General features: G+C 48.9%; 1 protein-coding gene across 2 annotated transcripts in view; it reads right to left on the bottom strand.

Moving 5' to 3' along the window:
- Rph3a (rabphilin 3A) overlaps positions 1-16,965 on the bottom strand; it is a 56,746-nt gene extending 39,781 nt beyond the window's left edge. The window contains exons 1-3 of one of the 2 annotated variants that reach the window (XM_004635935.1): positions 16,895-16,965; positions 10,363-10,374; positions 4,487-4,633 (exon numbers count right to left, since the gene is read on the bottom strand). In XM_004635935.1, the coding sequence (XP_004635992.1) occupies positions 4,487-4,633; positions 10,363-10,374; positions 16,895-16,965 (230 nt within the window). The remainder of the gene's footprint in view (positions 1-4,486; positions 4,634-10,362; positions 10,375-16,894) is intronic. The other variant, XM_004635934.1, reaches the window with a different exon arrangement.
- Between the last annotated feature and the right edge of the window lie 1,840 nt (positions 16,966-18,805).

Raw genomic sequence — 18,805 nt, 5'->3', positions numbered from 1 at the left:
CAGTAGGGTCTGCTCCCGTATGGGACTCTAATGTCCCTTCTGATCTTCCAGATGGGGAACTTAGGAGGCAATGCACTCAGAGGGGAGTGGCTGTCCATGGACCAGGGAAGGGAGACCCCTGCTGCAGGTTCTAGACATTTGGGGACAGACCTTGAGGAAGGACATCATAGTTAGGAGCAAGTTTAAGAGACACCCAGGGAACACCTGTAATCCCAGTGCTGGGGAGGCTGGGACAGGAGCATCACTGTGAGTCTGAGCTGCATAGCGAGACCCTGCACCAAATAAGTAAAGGATCAACAAAAAAAGTTAAACAGCTAGGCAGGGGTGTACACCTTGCTTCTCAATGCCTTCAGCAAGTGGTCTCAGTTCTGTAAAGCCTCTGTTTCCCTCACTGCAAAGTAGAGATGGCGACTGCACCAGGTCGTGAGGGTTGAAAGGAGCCATGAATAAATTAATTCAAATAAAGTTTTAAAATACAGGGTTTGGAGCATAGTAAGTGCTCAACAAGTGGTGTCCATTGTGATTACTGATGCAGCCTCTTCACAAGGACTCACACCTCTCCTGGAGAGCTGTCTGGCTTGGGTGACAAGAAGCACAGCCTGGCCGAGCAGGTACCTGAAGGGCTCAAGTGACAGGAAGCTCAGCCTGGCCGAGCAGGTACCTGAAGGGCTCAAGTGACAGGAAGCCCAGCCTGGCAGAATGGGTACCTTCAAGGGCAACACAACAGCCTGCAGTTTCAGCAGCTAGAAGAAGCTCCTTTGCTCAGGAGATACAGCCAGCAACACAATGTGCGGTCCCCCATCAGTACCTCAGGTACTGCCAAGTCTGCCCAGGAAGGATCCTGAGACTCACACCAACTCATCTGGTGAGTGGGGGAAATGGAGACCCTGAAGTCTTGCTGGCCCTGAGCCTCCAATCCACAGCGGGAGTCCCCGCTGGCCCCCCCTCACCAGGCTGGCTCCCTGTCTGACGGTGAAGCCAGTTCTCATCCGACCCCACTCTGATCCCTTCACAGGGGAGCGTGGGTGGAACAGGAGCACTGTAGCAGGTGGGGGATTAGAGCCACAAATAGCATTGGGTTTGCCTCTGGCGACGCTGCCAGCGAGGACTCTTCCGGGACCCAACTGCCCTCCCTGCACCAGGAAACCAGGCAGGAAAAACACACCATCTCAGCAGAGCTCAGGCTGTCAGCTTGGATTTGGCCCCACTTCCCTGGAAGCCTGGCAATCCTCCTTCAGGGGAAGCCAGGGGCTGTGAGGACTCCAGGGCTTGCCAAACTGGAGTCTTGGTCATGATTATAGAACAGGAGCAGCAGTCAGTGTCAAAAGCAAGCCTGCTCTTTTCCTTTAAAAGTCACCATTGGTCACCAACATCTATTAAACATGCAAGTGGTACCATGGTAATCCTTTATATGCTTATTAAAAATGTACCAAGGAAGCATGTGTTAATGGTAGCCACAGTCTGCAGATGAGGAAACTGAGGCACAGAGAGGTATAGTGACTTACCTGAAGGCATACAGGGCATACAGGAAGTGAGTGACAGAGCTGGGATTGAACCAGGTCTGTCTAATTTGGGGACTCTAGCTCTCCCCCTCTTTTTTTTTCTTTCTTTTTGTACTGGGACCGAATTCAGGACTTTGTACTTGCAAAGACAGGCACTTATGCCACTGAGCTATTTCACCAGCCCCCTGAGGACCTAAGCTCCTAACTGTGACATTCTCCTGCTACCCTGCTGAGTTGGTAGGAGGACAGGCCAGCCATGGAATGCTCAAGCTGGGATCCACTCAGTCCATAAGGATCCTCCTAACTTTCAACAGTGTCTCTGGCACCATATATGCAGGATCTGGTCTGATACCCCTGGCTGTGGCTGAGTGGACAACAGGCGACAGAAGCCAGCTCATCAGAGTGCTTTCTCAGGACCCTGGACAGCACTTTAATGTCTCCCCCCCACCCCCACCCCACCCCCCAGCCACTGGGCCAAGAGCAATTTAAAAAGAAACTGGGCAGCAGCAGCACTGGCCACGGTCACTCATTCACTCAGCAGCTACTTGCTGCCCACGTGCTCTACACCAGGCTCTGAGGACAGTGAGCAGAACAGGCGAGAATCCCTGCCTGCAAGAGTTTTGCATTGGTGGGGAGCATCCTGTGAGAGTCCAGCTAGGAGGGAAGGTACCAGATATGACAGCCAGAGTGAGGGCAATGCAGGAAGAGGCTGCACAGGAATACAGTGCATGCTTTCAGCTCTCTCTCTCTCTCTCTCTCTCTCTCTCTCTCTCTCTCTCTCTCTTTCTCTCTCTCCCTCTCTGCACTACTGAAATATCTTTTAGAGAAACCAAATAAAAGTTGAGTGTGGGGGTGCATGCCTGTTATCCCAGCTACCTGGGAGACTGAGGCAGGAGGATCAAAAGTTCAAGGGCTGGGGTGTCCCTGAGGGGTAGTGTGCTTGCCTAGCACATGGGAGGCCCTGGCTTCAATCCTCAGTACTGCAGTATAATAAATGAAGGTGCAAGACCCTTACACCCATCCCTTCCATCACTGTCCAGCCCCCCAAGGAAGCTGGCAGAGGCCAAGAAGGATGCCCATGCTGCGGGAACTTGTCCCTGGTGACAGCCTCTCTCCATCCGAGCCCTGCCTGCCCCCAGCCAGCTGTGCAGTAGCTGTGAGGTAAGTGCATCCAGTCACACATCTTTGCATGCAGTGGGCAGTGGCTGCTCCTGGTACGAGTGCCTGGGGTGGGGTTGATCTTGGCCACACCCCACTCCTCACTGGAAATTGGGTCTAGGGGACCAACCTGTGGGCCTTTCTGCATTGGGCAGCCACTTCCCACCCATGCCTAGCACCCCCTTCCCGTGGCCCCTCCACCCAGTGTCCACCCACATGTCCTCCAGCCACCCTCACACCCTGCCTTGCTCCCAGCCCCTGCCCCACTCCATGGCCTTGTCTCTCTTCCACACATCATAGCCACCCCTCATGAGCCTTGCCGTCTCCCACATGGGCTTGCAGGGTCCTGCTCCCAAGCCCTGCTTTCCCCCTTTGGCACGTTCATTCATCACAGATGGTCCTTGAGCCTGGGCCAGGAACTGGACCCACATGGACTCCTCAAGACCTGGCAGGAGAACAACATCATTGCTGTCCCTTCTCCCATTCTGCCAATGACCAAATGGGCTCAGAGAAGCGAAGCCACACACCCAAGGTTCACTGAGGCCACATGGACAGCTGGGCTTGAAGGTGGTCCCCATTCCAGGCCCAGAGCAAAACCTCTGCAGTCTCAGGCCCCACTGCTGCCTCCTACAGAACCCCCAGGAGCCAGTTCTTCAGTTCTCTTACATAATTCATGCCACACATGTTCTCTCTCTCCCTCCCCTTAACACATAACTGTATATTCATGGGGTATAGTGTGATATTTTTTTGTTTTGCAGTACTGTGATTAAACCCAGGTCCTTCACAGTGAGTCACTTTTAAAAAATTTATTTGGGGATAGGGTCTTTTTTTCTAAGTCACTGAGTTGCCCAGGTAGGGTTTGATCTTGGAATCCTTCTGCCTTAGCCTCCCAGAGTGCTGGGATTATAGCTATGCACTCAAACACCTGGCCACATGATGCATACAGGTGCACCCTGTGCAATAATCCGATGGGGGTGACTTGTGTACGCATCACCCCAGATGCTCATCGTGTTTTTGTATCAGGAGCATTCAAAATCCTCTCTGCTAGGCTGGCAGGATAGCTCAGCAGACTAAGCACCTGCTTTGGCAAGCACAGGGACAGGGGCTCAATCCCTGCACCTCATGTCATGCCAGCTTTGCCCCTGGGCACGCTGAGCTGGCGACGGAGATCGGTTGTGGTGGCACACGCCTGTAATCCAGTTCTAGAGAGGCTGAAAACAGGAGGATCACTACGAGTCTGAGCTGCACAGTGTGACCCTGTACCAAATACATTAAAAAAAAAAAAAATCCTCTCTACCATTTCAAGCATTCAATGGATTGATGTCACCTATAATTCTCCTAGTGACCTGCAGAACCATAGAGCACACTGCTCCTGTCCCCCTGCGGCCCGTGCCCATTAAGCGTCCCTCTGCAGCGTCCTGCGCACAGCCTTCGCGCACTCTGGACGCCGGTCTTCTCCTTCGTGTCCCAGGAGGCCCAGTCTTGCAGCTGCTGCAGCTGAGCACAGGCACTGCCACCTGCTCCACCGCCCTCAGCTATGTCCCCCATGCCAGGGTCTCAGAACACATCACCACGAGGCTTCCGAGGTGTAAGGCGGGTTTCCGTCTCAGGACCCCGCACTTCCCGCATCTCCGCGCCAGCAAAACTCCTCGCCAGCCCCGCCCACTCTCACCACCTCTCGCAGCAAGGACTCCACCTCTGTCTGGTGACAGGGCTGACGCAAGGGGTAACAAAGGCCAATTCCAGGAAGGCAGCCCAGCCCCACAGCCTGTCCCCCCACCACCTCCTTCCTCAGTGGCTTGCAGGGGCAGAAGTGTCAGCCTCACCCGATCCGCTCCTGCTCCATCTCCTCCATCTTCTCGGCCCGAGCGATCACTCTGTTGATGATTTCCTTCTCCTCGTCCGTCAGCTCCTCCTGCTTCCGCTGCCTGTCAGACTGTCCGCTGGGGTGGACAGACCAGCCTGCCTGGAGCCTGAAAGGCAGTGTGGGAGGGTGTGAGGCTGGCAGAGAACCAAAGGGATTTTTTTTTCTTGTATTTTAGGGAAGGGTCTATAGGGTGTTCAGGGTTTCACTACTAGATCGGACTCGCAGTGATCCGCCTGTTTACAGCCTCCCAAGAGCTGGGATTGCAGGCATGTGTCACCATGCCCAGTCTCAATTGCTGTCTCAGCATGCCCTGTGGACAGGGCAGACCTGGAAGGCCCGGGATTGAACCCCCAACCCCTGAGCCTGCTTGCAGGCGCTTTAATCTGCTGAGCTATTTGGCCGATCCTGTTCCTGATCTTGAGGGTCTCTAAAGCATGCAATCCTCTGGCCCCACAGCTCCAGGCCCCGCCAAGACCTAGAAGATAAACCAAAAGAGGGTGAGGAGGGAGGGGACGGTTGGGCTGGCAGGAGAGGGTCTCTGTAAAGCTGTGAAGCAGAGACAGCCCAAAGAGGGAAAGACCAAGGTGACAGGCAGCCTGGTGTCCCCAAGGGCCACTTCTCCCCACTACCAACCTTCTTCCTGCTAAATTTGGGCTGGTCCTGGGCGGCTCACTTAGTACACTGGAAGTGACCTTGGGCAGCTTGTAAGAGACAGTACAGAGTCCATCATGGCCTCTGGACCCTTTGCCCCAGGGGAAGCCGGACACCAGAGGCATCTGCTTTCTGCCACTTACTGCAGCTATCAGTAATTAGAAACCCTCTGGGTGAGGATAGAGATGGTGAGCAGGAAGCCCCATTGGCAGGGCCTACATTCAGTTTCATCTCTGAATTACAAATTCTTACCAACTCTAGAGCTTAAGACCTCAGTCTGATGGGCTCATGGCCCTCCCGGGCCAGTGTCAGCCTGGGCTTCTGCTTGAGGCTTCACACAGCTTTGGTCAAGGTGTGCAGGGCTGCATTCTTACCTGGTATCTCCAGCCTCCAAGCATATCTGGAGGCTGGCACCCCTCACCCGATGACATCCCCTGTTACTTTTAAGGACACAGTGCGCTCCTGCTCCCTGTACACAGCCTCCCCAAAGCATCCTTCTCAAAGCAGCCTAACTGTAACCCGCAGCAACCACGGCCCGGGCCCCGGTGGTCTCTATGGAGAAGGGGTTCATCGGCCCCATCCTTTCATCTCACAGCCCCACTTCCTCCCTGAGTGCTCTTTGAGTGCCCTCTGGTTATTTCCTGCTCTGATAGAGCTGAGCCACATCGAGCCAGGAGAGTTCTGGGCTGGGCCCAACGGAGACCCTTCAAGGACAGGTCCCTGAAGCTCCCGATCTGGTCAAGTCACAGTCATAGTCAGCCGCAGGCCAGCTCTGACCCAACTACCTGGGCTCCATGTGCACAGGAGACTTTGGTCCCCAGATGCTCATAGCTCCAGAGACATAAGCAGGGACGGGTGTCCCTAAGGCCCCTCTCAGAGTGACCGCACCATCTGCAAGGCTGCAGGAGCAGAAGGTGGCTGGAGGCTGCTGTCAGCTCGCCAACCCTCCCCCCATCTCCTGCCCCAGAACACACAGATGACAAACAGCTCATCCAGTGTTTGGAAATGTCCCGATTGGTCTCAGTGGGAGCCTGCAAGCCTTCTGTGGATTTTCATGTTTTAATTCCAAAAGCAAACAGAGAGAAATGAGATTGGCTTTTCAAACCAAAGCCTTTGCTCTCAAGGGACAGAAAGGGCTTGTTTGGGTCCCCTGTGCTGGGGAACATTGCAGATATGGTGACTTCAAGAGTCTGTCCTTGTGATAAGATGGTGACCACCTTGCCCTGGGCCTCTAGACACAGGATGTCAGCTCTATGTCCTTAGACCAGAGTTCAGTATTTGTTAGGATCCTGTTAAAATCAATGCTGTCAACCAAAGTGTCGCTTGCCTGGGACAAGCTAATTGGAGGGTTGTATCCAATCCAGGAAATGCCTGGAGGACCTACTGTGTGCCCACCTGAGCCTCCCTTGACCTGGTGGAATCAATGCCTGGCACCTGGGTTTGCCACCCCCTGGGAGCTTGGTGCTACAAGTCGCTGGTCTGTCTTGTTAGGTGGGTGGGCCCAAAGCAGACATCAAAGGGAAGATGCGTACTCACCCCACAGCGCATGGCAAGCAGCTTGCGGCCTCTTTGGACCATTCTCTTAATCTATGAAATGTCCCAAACTTGCAGTTCAAACTGATGAACACAAAAGATCTGCCCTGAGCAGGGACTGTAGGGACACTGAGGAGTCAGACAAGCCACCACTCCCCAGGAATGTCAGGAGTTTTCCAGACTAATGCTGCTAGTCACTGCTGGCTGGGGGACCTTCCACCCTCACAGCCCTGGGGCTACTCACAGTGACAGCCTTAGAAATTCCATCTGCAGTCTCTGTGAAGATGTCATATCCTAAGGGAGGGCTCGGAAGGAGTAGGCTGTGGAGCCACACAGCCTAGACTCCTCTTCTGGCTCTGTCCCTGCCTGCAGGTGTCTCACAACTTACTTGGCACTTCTGAGCCTTAGTTTGCTTGTCTATCAAAAGAGATGCTCTTGGTGTCACAGAATGCCTGGAGAACTTGAGGACAGGCGGAGGCATGATCAGCAAACACTCAGAAGCAGTTGGCTTGCATGGCTTCCTCTCCATTCAACATTTGGGCATAAAAGTGTGCCATAAATTCTGGCCATAGTGTATTAGGGGAAAGTCACCTACCTGGGGTGCACGTGGAACAGGCACTGAGTGTGAATGCGAGAGGGCACGCTTTAATAAGGAGCTGTAGGGAAGACAATGGCTCTGATAAAGCAGAGAGAGAACCCAAACAGGACAGTGTGCAACAGGGTCTTGGCTGGCGGATGGCATTTTGAAGTTAGAAACCTGCAGCCCTCTGAAGACAGCCCCAGTGCCTCAGTGACAAAAGTTCCCAAATAACCTTGGTATCTACCAATTGGGAATGCCAAGTAAACTATGGCTTATTGGTTGCACCTCACTGCTTTCAGGAAGGCCTCCCATGTGACCCCAGGCCTATTGCTTTTAAGGTGAACTTGTTACACAGCAATGGCTAGCTAATATGATATCTGCTCTAGCAAAAAAAAAAAAAAAGGAACATGAAGCTTTTTAGGCTCTCTACACTTATTTTTACGGATCAGTATCATTTAAAATCACAGCTGTGTAAAGTTCACCATGATATTTTTAATGCTCCCAGCCACGCCAGGTCTTTATCCAGCTCTACTTTTATCTTTCTTAAATATTTAGCTTTTGAATAAAATATTACTGGGAGAAAATCTTCACTGCCTACCAGATTCTAAAGATCACTGCTGCTGGCCTCCTCATTTTCCAGATGTGCAGCATGCAGGAGAGGGGAGGGAATGGCTACAAAATGGTGAGACACCAGCCTCCAGATGCTTCATCCACTGCCTGCATACAGCTTAAGACACTGGAAGCATCTTTCGGAAGCAGGCATCAGACACCCCAAAACAGAAGGAGGTCAGCCCAGTCTCGAGATCTGTCCCTAAATCCTGCACAGGACAGCCTGCCACCGCCTCACCATTTCCCACCTTGATTCCTCCTGTCACACACACGGTAGCCACGTAATAAATACCCGCCAGATGTCTCTATTAATAAATTAGATCTCCCCAAAGGTGTGGGATGATAGAAGGGCTGTCAGGATATGGAGGCTCCAAGGCTTTCCAGGGTGAGGAAAATTAATCCTTTTTCTTTCCTTTCTTCTTCTTTCCCTCCCTTCCCCTAGGACACCAATGTGGCAGGTGTCTGCAGCAAGCCTCTCTACAGCTCAGTGAGTGAGAGACACACGGCTCCTGAAGGAAAGGGTGGGAGGAAAGGCGGCCGCACCAATAAATGCCTTACACATGCCTGGCTGCTGCAGAGGCTGTTGGGGTGAAATGCAGGGTCCAGATTAAGAGGTACAGAAGAGGTGCTGGAGTCTCCCTGCCCTCCCGAGGCCAGGTCATGGGGGAGGGGCATCCTGGTGACTTTTCAGCCTGATTGCTTTCAGCCTGTTCGGCTCTTCTGAAATGTTGCACACTCTCCCTCCTTCCTATCACACCCACTTGGGCTCTGCAGGTGCTGTTGCCCACCCAGAATTCCTGTGTGTCCCACACGAGCTTATTGGTTGCACCTCACTGCTTTCAGGAAGGCCTCTCATGTGACCCCAGGCCAGGTGACACTCCTCTTGGTCCCACACTACAGCTCCTTACATGCTGCAGCATGTTTGGTGATGGCTGGCAGTTTGTCTGCGGATGCCTTTAGACACCGCCCCCCAAGCTTTGGCTATGTCTGCATCTCTGGGTGCTGAACACAGCGCTTAGCATTTAAGAAGTGCTTGGTAAATATTCTTTCAAGAGAGGGAAGGGAGAAGAAGGAAAAAGGAGGGACAAAGGAGAAGATGAGGCTGTGAGGCCATTAGGGGAGAAAGCAGTGAAGAAGGGGAGAGGAACGGGATGGGATACATTTCACCCCTCAACCTGAGCACCATGAATCTCCCCTTGTGATGAGCACCTTTATCATTTCATTAGGCCTCAGCGTCTTTCCCTTATGGGTCTTAACAAGAGACTCACAGTTTCATAAAAAGCAAATCTTGGGGCCGGGGAGATGGCTCAGTGGAATAAGCACTTCCTTGGCAAGCACAAGGGCCTGAGTTCAATCCCCGGTTCTGCCAAAAAAAAAAAAAAAAAAAAGCAAATCTTGCCTGGCCAGCATCCTACCAGCTAGCCACAGAGCCCTCAAATGGGCTTGAATAGCTGGCTTGAATCTCCCATCTGGCAGGTGGAGACACTGCAGTCCCAAGAGGGGAGAAGAATTTCCCTGAGGTGCCCTGGCTTAGCGTCATCTCTAAGCCATCAGTAGGGGTTCCGAGGATGCTATTATTCATGTCCAAAGAGGCTGATATGTCGCCCAAGGGCTCTCCCAGTAGAGGCTAAGTTGAGCAGGGTTGCAATTCACACCTTTCTGACTTGGCTGGGCACTTTACAGTTTACAAAGCTTTCCTGTGCTTCACATCTGATCCTCCACTGCCTTCAGAGGGTGATCACACACATTTAACAAAAAACACAGGACTCATTGGTGCGGGCTGGGGGGAAGGACCGTATCCAAAGCCACATGGACAAAGCTCCAGGGTTCGATGGTGGGGAAGAGGACAGTGTCTTCCTATGGTTTCTAAATTTGCACCTGTAACTGAAAATGGGCTGCTTCGCATCCTGCCTAATCCTTTATCGGACCCAGTGCCCAATCTGTTAAGCATGCTTAGGAAATGAATCCAATTAAAGCATAAAAGATGGGTCCCATGAGCCAAAGGTATTTTCCCTAGGAAACCAGGGTGGCTTCCAAGGAGGAGGCTGAGAAGGAGGGCGTGGCCCAGAGGAGCCCACCAGCTCTGCGCTACTTGCCATCAGCATTGCTGAATAACAGCAGCAACTGCAGCTAACGTTTTCCTTATCTAAGGAGAGTGTTTCCCACTAAATGCTGCAGAAATGGGCAGACAATGATTAATGACCTTACTGCCACTCCACAGATTGTGACCAAGGATGGCAGGAACATTTTTGCATCCTTCTATCAAATTTGTTTCTGTTTAAAAAGATTTCATACGTTCTGTGTCCCAGAGATAGGTATTTTCAGTTTTAGTCATTTGGATTTTTAAAAGATATATAAAACATATTACTTTTCAACCATCTATCTTTAGGGACAAGCTATCTTGATGAGAGAAAGGATGAAATTCAGGATGGAGACAAACATAAGTGTCATAAAATACTCACTGTTCTTTATCACTGAAGGAAGGCAAAGCGAGGAGAGAAAGAAAAATGAATAAAGTTAAACGAGAAATCTTGCAACCATACCAATATTTAATGGATACACCAGCCAGATGGCTTGAGTCACAAGGTTCTAATTCAATTTTTATTCAGTTATTGTCTTATTTCAGCACGTGCAAGGCAGAGCTGCTTCCACACAGGGCAACCAAATCCATACCTATGGTTAAGTTGACCAATCTGTTCAGCTTATTAATGAGCCGAGCATTCAGGTGTTTGAATATTGATTTTGACACCAGTGTTATGACCGTCCTCCACTACCTTGGTTGTCATTATTTCAAAAGCCATGTGTGGTGGGGGCGGGGAGGGAAGGTGCACAAGTAGGTCAATGCACCTTGAGTGGTACATGACACCAGGCCCCAGGCTGGAGAAGCCAGTCCTTCTGATCCAGAAGGGGACCGGCATCTCCTCTTCCTAGGTGAGAGACTGTAGGCAGAGGGCTCTGTCTTTGTGCCTCAGTTTCTACCTCCCATCTCTGGTTTCTCTGGCTTGCAGACACAATAGCTCAATACAAGCATGGGGACCGGCACCTCTCTCTGTGAATTTCCAACATGGAGAGCCCAGCCAAGCCAGAGGCAGGCACATCGGTCCCTTTCAGGTCCCATTCGGCTGGTTTTACAAACGATCCGCAGGCTCAAGGAAGCTGTGAGGGGAAGACATTTGGAAATCACAAAAGTAGCATCTCTGACTAGCCTACAGTACATGAAGACTGGATTCCTCAGTCTACTAGAGGAAGACATGAGTGTGGCCTCTGTTAGTGCGTCACACTACAGCTGAGTAGCGAGCATGTGTGATGACTGTAATTCACCCACCAGCATTTATTGAAAAATAATTTTAATATCTGGAGAAAACACGGTAAGCAATCAAGACAGCTGGATGCGCTTGGAATGCCAAGATGTTTCATGGGAGCCTAGGAGCACTTTAATGAAACGGCATCCAGACTGAATAATTTTAATTTAATTGTGAGGCAAATTGTTTGGCTTCATATCAACTAAAGTAAATTCTGATGGATGGGATTTTAATTAACTGACATTTCTTAAATAAAATATTTTACTCCATCCGCCCTCCCGGCAACTGTTTATCTTACAGAGACACACTCTTTGGCAGGCAGAATACTGTCTGCAAAATCAGTTTGGGCCCAAGAAGATATCATAGAAAGGGCTTTGGAAACTGGAAATTTACTCTATGAAAGGAAACCAGCAGAGTTCAGCAGTGTCTTCAAAATGCTGAAGTTCTCAGGGCTAGAGAAAGTTTAAGGTAGAAATCACAAACATAAGAATGGTGGGCAATGGGCTGCGGAGATAGCTCAGTGGAATAAGTGCTTGCCTGGCAAGTGCAAGGTCCTGAGTTTGATCCCTGGTACCACCAAATGAAATAAAACAAAAACCTGAATTGTATAAATTTAATTTTTTATAAGGGAGAAGGAAGAAGGAAGAAGGAAGAAGGAAGAAGGAAGAAGGAAGAAGGAAGAAGGAAGAAGGAAGAAGGAAGAAGGAAGAAGAAGAAGAAGAAGAAGAAGAAGAAGAAGAAGAAGAAGAAGAAGAAGAACCTTCCCCAGTATGTAAATAGATCCCAGAGAGATTAAAGCAAACCCTTCTAAACCCATGAAGGGATTGCTGTAAAGGAGTATCATTCTCCATGACTCTGCTCTTTTTCAAAGCAAGCAAAACAGACATCATCAAAACCTTATCTCCTTCCAAAGTCACTGTTACGAAAATGCATGTGGTAGACTGAGGGCAAGTATTTGAAAAATGCTTATTTAACAAAGGACTTTTACCTGAAACGTTAGAAAACCTGTAAAAATTACAAGAAGATAAATGACCTGATTTTTGAAATGGACAGCAGATTTGAACGGATACTTTGACAAAGGTGTTTGATTAATGGCAAGATTATATAAGATGTTCAACATCATTAATCATGAAGGACATGCAAATTATAAAACATAATGAAATGCACCTGTGCACTCACTAAAATGGTTAAAAATAAAAAGACTGAGTATAACAAGTGCTGGGGAAGCAGCGGGGAGGATGGAACTCTCAGGCACTGCTGGTGGGAGTCTTAACAATGGGACACCCCAATTGGATAGCAGTTGAGTAATTTCTTAGAAAGTTGAACCAATACCTACCACATGACTGAGATTCCCCTCCTAGGTAATCATACAAGAGAAATGAAATCATATTTTATACGAAGTTTTGTCTGTGCATCAGTGGTTGAATGTGACATATTCACAAAAGGAATGTTATGCAGCAATGAAAAGGGGGAAAGCTCTGGTAGCCAAACAGTATGGCTGGATCACAAAGTAATCACAGAGCAAAAGGAAGCAGATTCTCTTCCCTTTTCATCCAAAAAGTACACATTGTGTATTCCACTTACATAAAACTCTAGGCAAGACAAACTAACTTATAGATACAGAAAAGAAAGTGAGGGTTACTTAGAGATGAGTAGGAAGAAGGCAGGCAAGAGCGAGGGGGGAAAGACGCGGCTCCAGGAAGTCTGGATGGATGTGGTGATTGTCGTGAGCATTGTGACGGCCTCAAAGGTGTGCGTATATGTTTACAAACCACCAAACTGTACTTTCACAGGCTTTAAGTGATTACTGTTGGTAGCATGTTGATTATTCCTTTACAAGGTCATTAAACATGAAAAAGAGAATCCAGGAAACTGCACCCAGGACAGCTGCCTCTGAGGCTGACCTGACCTCCCCCTCCCAGGCAGGGAGCTGGGCCTGAGGCCCCACATGGAGCCGCAGTCCGGAGGCAGTGAACATGATCTGTGAGGAGGCAAATGGCATCCTCCTGGGAGAAAAAATGTCCCCAGGGCAGGTCCCAGGGATTCTCACAGACGGGATTCATGAGATCACCTCACCAGGCATTCAAAGTGGCAAGTCACCACGCATGAAAATCTGCCAGGAAGATACACAAAATGGGTTGTCACGGGCTCTGGGAAGCAAAGTACCAAAGATGTTTAACTTCTTATCTCAAGCAAAAGTCCCACTATGACAGATAGGGCTCCATCCCATCTGTGGTCACATTCAGAGCTGGGGAGAAATCCACAGTGGTGTTGGTCACCTCTGTATAATACAAGTTAAGAGTAAATTAATATAATTTAATCTTTAATAACTAACAGTAACAGGCTTGCAAAACTCTTAAAGAATTAACCACAGTTCTAATGAACCCTTGTGGCACAGATCAGCTGACCACAGAGCAGGTATAATAATTACCTGGTACAGAATGTAAAGTTACTGTACATTAAGGAGGTCATTGTGGATTATAAATTGATCAAGGACCAACAAACTAGAAAAATAAATGGTCAAGAAGACATTAAAAAGAGGGCTGGGGAGATAGCTCAGTGACCCAAGCGCCTACCTAGCAATTGCAGGGACGGGGATTGGATTCCCTGTACCGAATGCTGTGCCAGCCCTGCCCTACCCCAGGTGTGCTGAGCCGGCCACTGAAACGGCATCGTGGTGCTCGCCTATAATCCCAGTGCTGGGGAGGCCGAAAAACAGGAGGATCACTACAAGTCTGAGCTGCGTAGTGAGATCTTGTACCAAATACATTAAAAAAAAATTTTTTTTAAAGACACTAAAAAGAAAAAGTTTCAGAAATAAAAATGGTAACTATTTAAGATCCTAAAAATGCAGCACAGGGGTTTGATGGGAAATTACTATGCTTCGGGATGACACATGTTCAGAATGACAGTGGCAAAGAAAGGCAGCCTAAAATATAGAACGCAAGATTAAAATCGCAGGAAGAAACTGATAAGCCCACCACTGTTCAAGATTTTAACATACTACTCAGAAGCTGGCAGAAAAAAAGGAAAGCTCAGAAATGCCTTGAGTGCAACCAATCAGCGTGTCTTAGGTGAGAGGATTGGTCTCCCGGTTGTTAGAGAGAGAGCCATTTTCTCACGTCGTCGCCAAGCACGTTCTAACTTGTAAGCTAGATCTTAACACATCACAGAGTCAGTGCCATCCAAAGCCCATTCTCTGGCCGCAAGGCAGTTAACATAGAGATTAATAGCAAAAATATCAGGAAATTAACAAGCCTCAAACACTCAAAAAGTTTAAAATACTACTCATGTGCTGCTCAATCACTCTTGGGTTAAAGAAGAAACCCTAAGGTAAAAGTTACGGCACAAAATGCTGAGGAGATAGCTCAGTGGACCAAGCGCCTGCTTTGGCAAGAGCAGGGACCAGCATTCGATCCCCAGGCCCGCTCGCCGTGCCAGCCCTGCCTCAGGGGCACACTGAGCCAGTGACTGAGTACAGGCATGGTGGTGCACACCCGTAATCCCAGCACAGGGGAGGCTGAAAACAGGAGGATCACTGCCAGTCTGAGCTGCACAGTGAGGCCCTGTACCAAAACATAAAATGGAAAAAAAGTTACAACACATGGAACTGAGAAACAACGTGACACAATTTGTGAAAGCCTGCAGGAAAATTTGAACGTGACACTTTGTCTATCAGATGTATGATTATTAATAGGAGAGGCAAGAAGCCTTGAGGAGGTAAATATACAGTGGAAGCAGTCACAAGGGGTGGAATAACCCAAGAAACAAGAAAGCATGGTCTAATGAAGCTAAGAGCAGAAATTAATAAAATAGCAAGGGATGGGCAATATGAAGCAACTGACAAAGAGTACTCCTTTCTGACCTCATTCCTAGCTTATGAGGGCTTCCAGAAGGAAGTCTCAACTTGTAGCTAATCAACGTTTAATGTTTGCCTGCAGTTTGTTGAGTTCCACCCTGCTGTTATGTAATTATTAGCACGTATTCTTTGTACAAACTAATGGACTTCCTTTGTGACATTTTCATACATATCTATACGTCACATATTATAATCATACCCCCCACTTTGCAGCCCTGGGGACTGAGCTCAGGGGTTCCACGCTCAGCTACACCCAAGCCCCTCCCCAACCTTTTAAATTTTTGTCTTTTTTTTTTAAATTTTGAGACAGCATCTCGCTCGTTGCTAAGTTGCCCAGGCTGGTCTCAAACTTGCAACCTGCCTGCCTCAGACTCCCACAGTGCTGGGATGACAGGTGTGCGTCAACCATAACTGGGTTGATCATAACCCTTTAGAGGAAGTGGAAATCAGAGCCTTGAAGGCTAAAGGATGTTGCCAGGTACGATGACGTTGTTTTATTTATTTATTTATTTATTTATTTATTTATTTATTTATTTATTCCTATGGCAATCTTCTGTTCCAGGAAAGCATACGCTCCCTATTTGCATATATCCACTGATGACCTTCAATCTCCTTGTTAAATGAAAGTGTCTGCTTTGTGAGTTGATTTAGAGAAGAGGGCAGTGTTGGTGTTGCATAGACCAGGTATAAATTGGGACAGGACACTGAAAGGCCCACCTTTAGAAATAAGAAAGGATCTCTGTTAAGAACCCTTTCCATAGTCCTTGGGCAGGCCAGAGCCTCTTCCTGACACTCCTTTTCTTTTTTCGGTACTGGGGACTGAACTGAGACCTTGCACATGCTAGACAAGCCACCAGGCTCCACGCCTTTCTGAAATTTGAGTGTGAGACAGGCTGATATTAAGATGCCCAGGGTGGGCTTGAATTTATAATCCTCCTGCCTCAGCTTCCTTAATAGCTGAGTACTCCTCCTTCCCTGAGGTAATCAGATTACCCTCCTGGCTTATCCAGAAGGTGCAGTGTGTGGCTGGGTCTAAAATACCACTCAACACATACTCCACCAAGAGCATAGTTACCTGTCTGCAGAGAGCAGCCTCTGCCCACATTCATACTGCTAGTTTATCGTAGCTGATTGAAAAGAAAGTTTTGTGCTATTATCTGTTCGTTTCTTCTTTGTAGGAATCTTTTTTCTTTTGTCTACGTCTTATACCCTGAATCATTACTTTTAGGATTATAAAATCAGTGTATGCACTGCTGTTATTGTTATGAAATTCAGTTTCTTTTTTTCATACAATAAAAAAATAAAGCTAGCAGTAGCCTCTGAGCTGCTGATGCAGAGGAATTTTGATCCAAGATTGTCAGCTCTTTTGTTTGTTTAAGAGGTGCCAAAAATTTGGACTTAAATGAGATCTCTGAGTTCTTACCTGATGTGGTCCAAAATTAAAGTATAAATAAGGACGTGCAACTCCTGCAAGTTGGAGTCAGCCTGCACCTACCAATATGTGGTCTGACTGAGTTCAACGACCTTGTTTGTCTCATGGGGAACTTGAGGCCAGAGAGGGCAAGGGCTTTGATCATACAGTGAGTTTTCTCAGCTCCCCAGGGAACCCAGGCTGTGTCCATTCCCTTCCCCACCAGCTCCCCCACCCAGATCAGCCACACTGCCTCCAACGCGCTCTTCCAACCTTGCAAAGATGCCAAAGCACAGAAATTCCCACAATAAACTCCCCCACGCGGAGAGGAGATTCCACTTCCTTTCTCAGGCTTCCTCCCTTCTTCAAGGACAGCGACTGTCCCCATCCTGCAAGCCCCTCCCAGGAGGCCCGAGACTGACCTGGACTGCAGGGGCCGGTCGCTGGGGTACATCCATCGGTTCGAGCTGCTACTGACCACGGTGTCTGTCATGGTGCAAGGCTCAGCCGTGTGCTCCTGGAAGACACCAACCCAGAGGGGACATCACACAGCTGCTGAGGCTCCATCCTCCCTGTCCCTATGCTTTGTTTGTGGGAAAGCAGAGGAGGGCAACCTCACCCTGAGTCTCTGTTTACAGATAGGGTCTCAAGAGGGGCCATGTCCTGCTGGAGGTCACGGTCATCTAGTAGCAGGAAATGAACCCAAATCAAGAGTCCCTTCCCTTCAATCTCAGTCCTTCCTACCCCACCCCCTCTTTATTTTGGACACAGTTATCACTGAATTCTTGTTATCCAGTCTTGGCTTGAACTTGTGGTCCTCCCACCTCAGCCTACCGGACAGCTGGGTTTACAGGTGCTGCCACCACACCTGGCTTGTCCACCCCATTTTGATGTGAAGCCTGCAGCAGGACACACCTGGAATCTAGGGTCTTCCTGTGGGACTATGTCATCGGACTCATTCACCCCAGCATATTCCCTGATTCCCTTTAGAGCTCTACATCCAGGCCAGCAGAAAGCCCTGCTGTTGATCTTCCAGATGGACCAAGGATCCACCCACTGCTTCTAGCCTGCTTTGCTGCTCCACAAACCCAAGCTACACGCCTTCCTGGCAGCAACAGGAGCTGATCAATACGGTTCCTCTGTGAATCTAACATTGCCCATGACAGGTCTGGCCCCACACGGTGGCCAGGGAGAGCTTGACAAACCCATGTCCCAACCACAGCCTGCATGGCTAGACACAGAGCTACCACAGGCCTGGCCGTTCCGCTCCTAGGAATCTCCCAGCGAGAAGTGAAAACACAGCACACAAACTCATACACAAATAAATGCTCACAGCCGTGTCACTCCTAATAGCCAGAGTAGAAACCAATATTCACCAACTCTCCAGTGAATGAGCAAGATAGCGACTCTGTGCATTGAAAATTATTCAATCACAAAAGGAAATGAAGCATTGACACAAAAGGTCACACATGGGATACTTGCATTTACATGAAATATACAAAATCGATAAATCTGTAAGGGACAAAAAGTACGTTAGCAGTTGCCTAGGACTGCAGGGCAATGAAGGTGCAGGGTTTCCTTGCGGGGGTCATGAAACCATTTTAAAATTGACTGTAAGAATGGCTGCGTGACTCTGAGCATACAAAATTGTCCACCTGAAATGGGGAAACTGTATGATACATGAGTTATACACATCAAAGCTGAAAGGCTACTTTGGATAATGAGTTTTTGGCAATGCCCACCAAAGCTGAAAGTTCCTCTAGTCTGTGGCCCAAGAATGTCACCCAAATGCATGCCCGAGGTCTGACCTCAGCGATGGAGGGGATGTTCCTAGTGCCTTCCCCCATCATAGTTACAGACAGGGAGCAGCCCGTGTCCCTCAGCAGCAGACTGGATAAATCAGTCCTGATTTCTTCATGCCATGGGATGCTGCTCAGTGATAAGGGACAAACTCCTGAGAGGCGTAAAACCCTCCATGAATCTCATAGACATTGTGTTTAGGGGAAGGAGCCAGCACCCAAGGAGGATGCACTATTTGATATTTACACGAAGGTTCTGGACAGGCGCATCTGACAGGGATAGGAATCTGAGCAAATCAGTTGCTCACTTCGGGGCATGGGATATTGACTGGAGGGAAGAGAATGGTATGAGAATGGTCCATAGCTCAATCTGGGTCCCTAACCAGGTATGGGCACATGCAAAAATCAGAAGCCAACCTCTTAAGATGTGTGTCCTTGTACCTCAGTAGTGTCCCAAATTTTCTGATCAAGAAGATTATGGGGCCAAAGAGGAAAGTGATCGATGACATAGAGTGGGCCTAAGGAGAGTCACAT

Source organism: Octodon degus, unplaced genomic scaffold, assembly GCF_000260255.1.
Source record: "Octodon degus isolate 3935 unplaced genomic scaffold, OctDeg1.0 scaffold00076, whole genome shotgun sequence".
NCBI classification, from domain to species: Eukaryota; Metazoa; Chordata; class Mammalia; order Rodentia; family Octodontidae; genus Octodon; species Octodon degus.
Note: the sequence above shows the minus strand (reverse complement) of the source record. Positions and strands in the feature narration are given on the sequence as shown.